The 10,604-nt window shown below is 42.5% G+C and overlaps 1 protein-coding gene across 1 annotated transcript in view; it reads left to right on the top strand.

The window, feature by feature from the left end:
- The window catches only part of LOC102040076 (ras GTPase-activating protein 1), a gene marked incomplete at its 5' end in the record, with an annotated part of 87,248 nt that overhangs the window by 50,586 nt on the left and 26,058 nt on the right, over positions 1 to 10,604 (top strand). The window contains 4 exons of the mRNA XM_005431134.2: positions 2,231 to 2,403; positions 2,557 to 2,716; positions 2,888 to 3,030; positions 3,766 to 3,881. Of these exons, the coding sequence (XP_005431191.2) occupies positions 2,231 to 2,403; positions 2,557 to 2,716; positions 2,888 to 3,030; positions 3,766 to 3,881 (592 nt within the window). The remainder of the gene's footprint in view (positions 1 to 2,230; positions 2,404 to 2,556; positions 2,717 to 2,887; positions 3,031 to 3,765; positions 3,882 to 10,604) is intronic.

Here is a 10,604-nt window from a genome sequence, read left to right as displayed (position 1 = left end):
CTTTGGCTGGACTTTTCTTGTATAGCCATGGACAGAAACTTTTTTTTCCTGTGACACAGAGACTGGACTTAGGGGGGAGGCAATGGCTCAGAGCCAAGAGAGTTCAGTGTTGTTATGTGAAGGAGTGCATGAACAGAGATGATGGGTGAGGAGGGTGGTGGTGGTGCCCTCCGTCTTCAGGGAAGATCTCTGTTCTCGAGACCCTCGGCCCCAGGGGGTGAAATTTGGGGGGGACTGGTGTCCCAAAGGTGAAAGACTGTGCTTTTTTTGAAACTGGGCAAGGCAGCCTTAAAAGGAAAGCCCTAGAAGCAGCTCTGGTCCATGTGCAGTGGTGAGAGCACTGGGCATGGAAGGAAGATGTCACAATGGCAAAGGATCTCCGGGCGGTGCCAGGTGTGACATGGAAACACAAGAGGTCTCAACTGTGTTTCCTGGGGAAGCCTATGGTACAAGAGGGACTCCTCTCTCCTTGATGAACTGAGAATTGATTATCTAAAGGGTGATGATGGACTGAGAGTTGATGATCTGAGGGATGGATGTATTGGAAATTTGGTGGGGGGGAGGAGGAATGTTTTTGGAAGGTTTTCATTCTTTCTGTGTGTTTCTTTTTACATATAGTTGTAGGTTAATAAAGTTTTCTCTTCTTTATTCCTAAGTTGGAGCCTGCTTTGCTCTATTCCTGGTCACATCTCACAGCAGACACCAGGGAGAGTGTATTTTCATGGGGGCACTGGCGTTGCACCAGCATCAAACCTTGACATTTTGTAAAGACAAGTCTCTCTCATTCCATTTATCAATCAGTGGAATCCTTCCCATTGTTTCTTTTATCTCTCAGTATCTAGTTTTATCTACTAGCAGACCCACAGTTTGTTTGTAAAGACAAATCCCTCATTCCTTTCAATCAGGTTATTCTGAATCCTGTATCTCACTGTTCCTGTCAATGAGATACATGCCTTATATGCACAAACAAAACAAGAAGAAAACACCTTGCTCGGTTGAGGGTGTAAGAGCTTTGCTCAGAAGAAATATTTTGGGAAAGTCAATTGATTATCTGGTGTAAAGACAGTCCAGTCTGCACTTGTGATAAATAGTAGATGATGATGAATTGGTATATCCACTACCTGACTGACTTGTGTTACCTTATCAATTCATCAACTCCAAAGAATATGAGATATTAAATCTATATTAGAAATATGATGTCATTCTGTTCCATTATCTGATTATGCAAATGATGACCCAACATACTGCAGAATTGGGGCAGTGGAAAGTCTGCTAGAACTGTTCAAATGTATTGCAGAAAAGTGAAAAAGAAGTGTGTGATAGTGTTTTTGATTGTTTTGATTTTGGGGGGGATGATTAGGTGTTTTTTGTTTGGAGAGTTGTTTTGTTTAAATGTGAGGGACTTGATTAAAAGTAGATTTCATCAAGAGATGCAGAAAAAGAGTGTTTGCTTAGAAGTTCTAGACAGTCTGTTCAGGAGTGCATGTACTTAGTTTGGAATGGTCAATGGTCTGACTACTGCAGCTTACTAGTCAGCTGTCAGATCAGACTTTCAATTATGGTTGAATAGGCTGGTGCAGGTCATTACTTAGTAATTTTAAGGTACCAACACCACCAAAAAAAGTGAATTAATGTTTTTGTCATATGTAGTTGACTTGTCATTATTTGGGCAGTAACCTGTCTGGGAAGGACTTCTTATGTTTTACATAAAATGCTACAGCCTTAAACTTGGGAGTTTCAAAGTATTGAAGAAATAAATCTGACAACATTTGGGAAATATGTACTAAAGCTAAAAGTAAAGACTAAAAATGGTAACAAAGAGGTTCAAGAGCAGACCTGATAGAGGTATGAGCCCAGGGCTTCAAAAGAGGACAGTGAATTCTAATAATTTGACCTGTTTTAATTTTCTTATTGCTGCCAAGGTTTGATAGGTGGCTGAGGGAGCAGAGGGGCTTTTTCCCCTGTTTGGGCATTAAAAAGAAAACTTTTTTAATATCTCTGACTATACATTATTTACAGCATGCTTTATATTTCAACTTCAGTTTTCAGGAATCTCTTAAACCATCTAAGAGATAATCTGTCCATATATTTGATGACACAAATTTTGATCATTTTTATTAATACTCTTTTGCTGAAGCAAGATTACGTGCTGAAAAAAAATATTTTTTTTATTCAATGCTAGCACTGTTTTGCTGGAGATAACCTATTTAACAATGCTTTTTTCTTAAAGTGTTTATGCGTTGCCAATTAAGCCGATTACAGAAAGGACATGCAACAGATGAGTGGTTTCAACTCAGTTCCCATATACCACTGAAAGGTATTGAGCCAGGATCTTTGCGTGTTCGAGCACGATATTCTATGGAGAAGATCATGCCAGAAGAGGAGTACAGTGAGTTTAAAGAGGTATTAAGTTTTTTCCTCATTTTTTTCTGTCAAAATCAGTTTCTCTGTTGTTTGAGAGAAATTTCAGTAACACTTACAGATGTTGCTAAGTTGTATTTGTGGCGACTGTTATTTTAGCACAAATTTCTGAACATTGTTTTGGTTTTCTTTCAGCTCATACTCCAGAAAGAGATGCATGTAGTCTATGCCTTATCACATGTTTGTGGCCAGGATAGAACACTGTTGGCTGGCATTTTATTGAAGATATTTCTTCATGAAAAGCTTGAGTCACTATTGTTACGAACACTAAATGACAGGGAAATAAGCATGGAAGGTACTGTACTAATTACACTAACATTAGCTGAAACTCTGGGGAGGGAATGACTCACATGTCTTAATTTCTGTCTCCTCTATTGCATCACATATCAAACTGTGAACACAGCTTATTTTTCCCCTCTGCTTTTTGTTGCCTCATTTCCCCAACTTTACACTTTATTTTTTTCAGATGAAGCTACTACTTTGTTTCGTGCCACCACTTTAGCAAGTACACTTATGGAGCAATATATGAAAGCCACAGCAACACGTTTTGTTCATCATGCACTGAAAGACAGTATATTAAAGATAATGGAGAGCAAGCAGTCCTGTGAGGTGATAACTTGAACTATGTTTTTTAAATTTTGATTTGTTGAAATGATGATCTACTGGTTATTTGCTTCAGAAGCATTTATTAATTCTTCAGAAATAATTTCAGTACTGGAACTGAACTGATTATGAGGTTTTTTTCTAAATGTGAGCTTGGACAATGTTCATAGCATCACTTTTAAATAAGCTTTTAAACTCAAGTTTCTTTAAATTATGTATTTATTCTTTAGCATTTGTATGTTCTGTTGTAGCAGTTACTGAATGGCCTACCTTAAATAACTTGTTTTAAGCTCCAGATATGCTAGAAGTCAATGCCTGAACTAAGTTTAATTTTTAAACTCCCCTTACATTAACTGCTTGTGTTAGACCCTACCTTTATTTCTAAAACAACTCTCCTAAATTCTGTTTCACTTGAACTTAATTATGGAAAGGGGAGGGCTGTGTCCTCAGAATACTGGATTAAAAGATGAAAATATACATAGTTAGAAAAAGGTGGGTACTTGTGGATAGTGTTAAATGTGCTGTTTAAAGCATAGTGCACTTGAACGTAAAAACTTTGCTTTTTCACATTAGTTTTCTAGCTAGCCCTTGAAACAGATTTGTAAGTTCTGTATAAGATTTGTACAGCAGTAGAATATTTAATTTATTTTGAAATAGTATTCAGTGTGTAATATTATCAAATTATATATGTAGTTCTATTCAAGAGACAAAACTTATATCTTTTTTCCCTTTTGGTTTTAGTTAAATCCTTCGAAGTTAGAAAAAAATGAAGATGTAAACACTAATTTGGCACATCTACTCAGTATACTTTCAGAATTGGTGGAGAAAATATTCATGGCTGCAGAGATACTGCCTCCGTAAGTTTGCACTCTTCTGTTCAAAGTTGTACTTGCAAATTCCTGTCTGTTGTTTACATTGCACCATAAAAATGGTGGTTTATTGGTTTATCTTATACTAATTAGTACTAAGACTAAATTCTTTAGGGCTGTGTTGTGGGTTAGGTTTTTCAGGGAATTTCTTCCCATCTGTCATCTGATAAAGACCCTGGGAGAAGAAGGGGGTGGCACCTAGACGATGAATAGAAGGTGATTGAGTTAACAAAAGAGTGGCTGATGACCCTGGCTGAAGCTGATTCATCAATTGAAGAGCCAAGGAGTAAGCAGTAATACTCCATCACTCTTGAATAGTTCCATATGGCCCGCAAAAGTCTGGCGGAGAGTGGAGACTAACAGTGGACTATCATGGCCTGAATGAAATCATGCCATGGTTTAGTGCTGCCATACTGGACATGAAGGAACTCCAGTATGAGCTGGAGTTGAAGTGGCTGGTCTGTGAATAAGTGTATGCTAGAACAGGTATGCCTCCAAAGGGACTGCAGCCCATGGAGAATCCGTGCTGGAGCAGGGGCAAGGCATGGAGTTCATTGTAATGTAAAACTCTATAGCCTGGTCCAAAAGGACCAGGGGTGGAGATTGTAATGGATATGTGATTAAACTGTTGTAACTCGTGATTTGATTTGCATGCTAGAAGTAGTACTATAAAAGGGACCACCTGAACTAGTGATGGATGAGCTTTGAAAAAAGCAGTGCAAGTGCAGCAGTGACACAATCTGAGCTGCTTTTGGTGCTAAATGACTCCACACAATGCACTACTTCTCCTGTTCCAAGTGACCACCTTAACAGAGCCCAGGTTACAGACTAAGTGAACTGAATGGACATTTTATGGACACTTTGGGGCAGATCTGGGGATCCCGTCCTCGTGGGAGCCTTGGGCGTAACCCCAATCTCGACTTTCCACTGCCTCCCGGCTCCAGGTCTTGGTTTCAGATGATTTCTTTGCTCAGGGTGAGGGGCAACAAAGGTTTTCAGCATCTCTGCAGGCTCAGCACTCTGTTCCTCACGTCTAGACATCACTCTAATTTCTTAATTCTGTATTGGCTCATTGTTTTTGGGGTCTTTTTCGGTAAGTTTGACACTTCTTATGGCATGCTGGTCCTGAAGTTATTTTGCATCTTCTGATGCCCCCCTCCCACGTCCTGTCCCCTCCCCTCACTGTCTGGGGAGGTCCCCTCCCCTCACTGTCCAGGGAGGTCCCCTCCCCTCACTGTCCAGGGAGGTCCCCTCCCCTCACTGTCCAGGGAGGTCCCCTCCCCTCACTGTCCAGGGAGGTCCCCTCCCCTCACTGTCCAGGGAGGTCCCCTCCCCTCACTGTCCGGGGAGAAGAGCCATTAACTTAGCCCTAGCCAGGGCCTTTACTGATACAAAAGGAGCCATTAACTACAACGACTTGTGATTATAATAACAAACAGGTAGAACTGTAGCAGCAACAAGTGGCTTGACTGATTTGCAACTCTTTTTTTTTCCCAAAAAAATTTGGCAGATTTTTTTATTTATAACACTGGATAGTGTACAACCCAAGCACATTGTGCAAATGGTATGGAAAAAGAGATTGTTATAAATGATCAACCAGAAAGCCAAATTAATAAATGCGAAAGATTTTATTCTCACAACCAAAATACGGTCCTCAAAAACCACAGTCAAAGAGACAGCATCGAGCCCGGGATCGGCGCTGGGTGAACCTATATCCAACCTCTATCACATCAGATCCCCCTCTGTTCACAAATGCCGTCTCCAGCGGGGCTGTTTTATACAGTTTTTTATGCCTGAGGCAGAGGTGCCCCCACTTCTTTTGTAACCCCGCATATGTATGAAGTTTTCTTTCACTGTGCAGGGCTGGACAACTGCTGTTTCCTGAGTAGTGGCAGGCGCTGATCAGGGGAAGTCATGTATTCAGATGTATGTTTCTTAGCGACTTTGGTTATCCTGATTGATGATATCTATCAAGTGATGATCGTCCTTGGGTGTTCCCTGATTGTTCTAGAGGAAGCCCATCTCTGCGCTGGCCACATTCTTTTATTAGCAAACGAGGCATTGTTCTCCTGCTGCCACCAGGAGTTTCGTAATTCCAATGTGGTAATCTGTCTCCAGGTTGTTGATGGTCAGAGGCTCATTGGATGTTGAATTCCTTTTATCATTTTTATTTTATACATTTTCCCCTTAAGCATTAATTACTTTACATTATATATGATGGAGATTATTTTCTTCATAGCAGCCTGAATGGTGTTCTTTTTTTGATTTGTGACTAAAACAGTGTTGATAACAAACCCATGTTTTGGCTGAACAGTGCTTGCACAGTGTTGAGGGTTGTATTTTCTCTCCGCATTCTGCCCTATCCCCCAGTAAGTAGGCTGGACATGGGTAAGAAGTTGGGAGGGAAAACAGCTGGGATGGCTGACCCCAACTGACTGAATGGATATTCCATATGATATGATGTTCTGCTTTGCAATAAAACTGCAGAGAAAGAAGGATGAAGAAGACACATTTTGGAATTACTGCATTTGTCTTCCCAAGTAACCATTATGTATGATGGAGCCCTGCTTTACTGCAGATGGCTGAACACCTGACTGCCAGTGGGAAGTAGTGAATGAATTTATTTTGCTTTCCTTGCATGCACAGCTTTTACTTTACCTATTAAACTGTCTTTATGTCAGCTCGTGAGTTTGTCTCGCTTTTGCCCTTCTGTACATTTGAAAATGGAATAGAGTTGGGTGGAACTGTTGATCTGCTTGAGGATAGGAAGGCTATGCAGAGGGATCTGGACAGGCTGGATAGATGGGCTGAGGCAAATTGTATGAAGTTCAATAAGGCAAAGTGCCAGGTCCTGCACTTGGGTCGCAACAACCCCAGGCAGTGCAACAGGGTTGGAGTAGCTGGAAAGCTGCCCAATGGAAAAGGACTTGGGAGTGCTTGTTTACAGCCAGCTTAAAATGAGCCAGCATGTGCCCAGGTGGCCAAGAAGGCCAATGGCAGCCTGGCTTGTAGCAGAAATAGTGTGGCCAGCAGGACCAGGGAAGTGATTGTTCCTCTGTACTTGATACTGGTGAGGCCACACGTTGAATCCTGGGGTCAGTTTTTGGCCCCTCACGACAAAAAAGACATTGAGGTGCAGGAGCATGTTCAGAGAAAGGCAACAGAGCTGAGGAAGATATTGGAGAATAAGTCCTATGAGGAGTGGCTGAGGGAGCTCAGGTTGTTTAGCCTGGAGAAAAGGAGGCTTGGGAGACCTTATAATTCTCTGTAACTACCTGAAAGGAGGTTGTGGCAAGGTGGGTGTTGGTCTTTTCTCAAAAAGCAAGTGATGAGAGGAAATGGCCTCAAGTTGTGGCAGTGGAGGTTTAGATTGGATATTAGAAAAAAATTCTTCCCCAAATGGGTCGTAAAGCATTGGAACAGGCTGCCCAGGGAAGTGGTGGAGTCACCATCACTAGAGGTATTTAAAGGCATATAGATGTGTCACTTAAGGATGTGGTTTAATGGTGGACTTGGCAGATTTAGGTTACTGGTTGGACTTGATCTTAGAGCTCTTTTCAAACCTAAATGATTCTGTGTGTGAGAAACGACCGCTCACTTTTTAAAATTTTAAAAGGTTTGCTAAACCTTAACAAAAATTACAACAAAAGGACTAAATAAGGAAAAATTTCAGTGCTGGGAGCATCCCCTATTGAATATTTACCAATATAGCTGGATGGGACGTGCCTAAGATTGTCTGGCCCTTGCTGTGGAACCAAATAGTGGCAACTGTGGTGTTTCACCCCAGAGACACTTTTGGCTAGCTGGGCGCTTGGAGACAAGTCCAGGCATGCAGGAGCTCTGGTGATGGCGGAATGGAGCCTCCTTGAGAGAGAGGGTCCGCTCCTCAGGTTTACCTCTGGCAGAGAAGCTTTAAGGTGATGGTGAAGGAAAGGAGTCGGTTCTGATGGAGGGTTTCGATCCAGAGCTTTATTCTGGCCCACAGGCCTCTGAATCCAGCAACAGCTCCAACAGAACTCCCCGAAGCACGTGGTTGCTGTTCCTTTTAACCCTGGGGAGAGGGGGAGGGAAGGGGTAGGAAGCCCACCAACCAAGTACATAGGAGGAGGTCTTAAGGGACAAAGGACACCTGGATGGCCCAATGCCCCCCCCAGGGGTAGAGGGCATCCTTTTGGCTGGTACCCGCCTGGCTGGGTCATCCACAAAATGGCTGCTCCACCTTTTATGCCCTTGTTGTTGCAACAGGTAACCCTAGCCCCTCCCAAAGTCTGTCTGTTAACTCTTCGTTGCTGTCCATTGGTGTAGACTGCTTTCTTGTAACTTGATCGGAGGTCAAGTGCTGCCATGTCATGCCTCTTAAATAACCAGCCTGCCCCTTCCCCCAAATGCCCCCACTACCAAGACCATCCCGGGATAACAATGCTGGGGGGGAACACTTTGCAGTAACATAACTATACATCTATAAAATTTCTCTTGACATATATATAATGTTCACCCCTTGTGAGAGCCAATCATCTCATTACTCATCTATAACATGTGATTTTGTTATTTTCTCCCCTATCCTGCTGTTATAGATGGATAATGAGATGATTGGCTCTCACAATTAAGGGATAACTATTGTGTGAATATTAAGAAAAGCTTTAGTGATGTATAGTTATGTTACTGTAGTTTAGATGTCCTCTGTTCTCCCCACAGTTCCCTTTTCCCCCCTGTATTGTTACCATCAGACAGTCGGGGTTGTCTAGAACAGGTAAAAAGAAGGCATGCACATGTCCCTTACCCGGGGCAGTTGGGAATGGGAAAGCTTGTTGCTAAGGGGGTGCAGCATGGCAACACCTGACCTCCAATCAAGTTACGAGAAAGCAGTCTCCACCAATAAATGGCAAAGAAGAGCTGACTGACAGACTTTGGGAGGGGCCAGGGCTGCCTGATGCAACCCCCAGGGGTATAAAAGACTGAGCAGCCATCTTGAAGACAAATCAGCCACGTGGTATCCACAAGGGCAATTCCCAGCGCTGCGAATTTTTGCTTATATAGTCCTTTTGTTGTGTTTTTGTCAAGGTTTAATAAACCTTTTTAAATGTTGAAAGTGAGCAGTTGTTTCTCACACTGCTGATGGGAAGTGAGCATGTGACTGGGTGGGGGCTTAGCTGCTGGTCATGGTCAACCCACCACAGAACAGCACAGAAAGTTTTGTGTCAGTGTGATAGCAAGGTTAGTGTTATGGGTTGATGCTGGCCAAATGTCAGCGCACCCATGAATATCATTTACTAATTTTCCTCTGCTATAGTTAAGCAGAGGAGGGGGAAAGAAAACTCATGGTGTGAGATAAAGATTAGGAGAAAACACTTTAAGGGCAAAACAGGCTCAAAATTTTAAAACATATAAAGGAAAAATTATTAACAGAATTAGAAGAGGATAATGAGAACCAAAAATAAACCTTTAAAATACCTTCCCCCCCACCCACCCCAGCCCTTCTTTCTTTCCCACCGACAGTGCAGGGAGACAAAATATGGGAATTTAAGTTAGTTTGCCACTTTTTAAGATCTTTTTTCACTTTGCTTAAGGAGAGGAGTCTCTTTTGCTATGCCATGGGGTCTTTCCTATGGGAAACAGTTTTCTGTGAACTTTTTCGAGGTGGTTTTAATTTTCACAGCTAACAGTCTGCCTGGAACCTGCTTGCAACATGAAGTCCCTTGTCGCAGACATCTCTTTGTGAAAAACCTTTCTTTAAGATTTTTCCTTCTGAGAAGCTGTGGCCTTAGAACCAGACGTAAACAATAGGTTATCTGCTGCTGTGGAATGCAACAGGGTGATCTGTGATTAGTCTCGTGTAGATGTTTTAGTTCAGTGACTAGTCACAGCAGAGCTAGTTCTCGCTCTCTGTCGGGGCCAGCTCGTGTGTTATCATTCTTTCTTTCTTTTCTATTCTTAGCTTAGCAGCTTCGGGAAATCTCTTCCTTCTTTTTCTTTTTAGTATAGTTGTAGTATATGTTAAAATAATAAATCAAGCCTTCTAAATATGGAGTCAGATCTAAGTCTCTTCCCTCATCCTGAAAACCCTTGTGACCACCGTCACAGTCCCTCCCATGGCTTGCAGTCTTCCCACAACTGATTTTCATAGGCCATTTAGCTACGGGGTGCAGTTTTTAAGGACAAGCTGTTCTAGACCATAAAAGCAAGGGTCCTCTTTCTTCATCTCTGAAAGCAAGGGTTCTCTTTCTGTTCAAGCCTCTCACCAGATCCCAGCTTTTCAGCATCCACACACTCCAGCACGAGTGCTTTTTTCTCATGGGCCGCAGGTGAATGCTGCATCCCCCCCCCATGCACTTAATGAATTACAGGGAAACAGTTTGTTCTATTATAGTCCTCATCATGGCTTGCAGAAGAATCTCAGCTCCGATGCTCGGAGCATGTCCTCCTCCCCCTCCTTCTTTTGCACCGATCTTAGTGTCACCATATTTTTCTCCTCATATGTCCTCACTTTTTCCTTTTCTCTGACTCGGGAGAGAATTGGTATCTGTAGGTTCGTTTGTTCTCAAGTTCTATCAATTGAAACAGTTTTTATAGAGCTCTGCAGCGCTGAAAGGTTGATCTTGTCGGGGAATTGCTCGCCGTGCTTCTCTCTCTATTGGTCACATGGTCTCCGCCGGCACTGGGCAAGCCTCGCTGGCTGCCAGCTCCACTCCACGCCTTTTCTTCATGCGGGAC

The sequence above is a fragment of the Geospiza fortis genome, unplaced genomic scaffold (genome assembly GCF_000277835.1).
Source record: "Geospiza fortis unplaced genomic scaffold, GeoFor_1.0 scaffold722, whole genome shotgun sequence".
Classification (NCBI taxonomy): domain Eukaryota; kingdom Metazoa; phylum Chordata; class Aves; order Passeriformes; family Thraupidae; genus Geospiza; species Geospiza fortis.
Note: the sequence above shows the minus strand (reverse complement) of the source record. Positions and strands in the feature narration are given on the sequence as shown.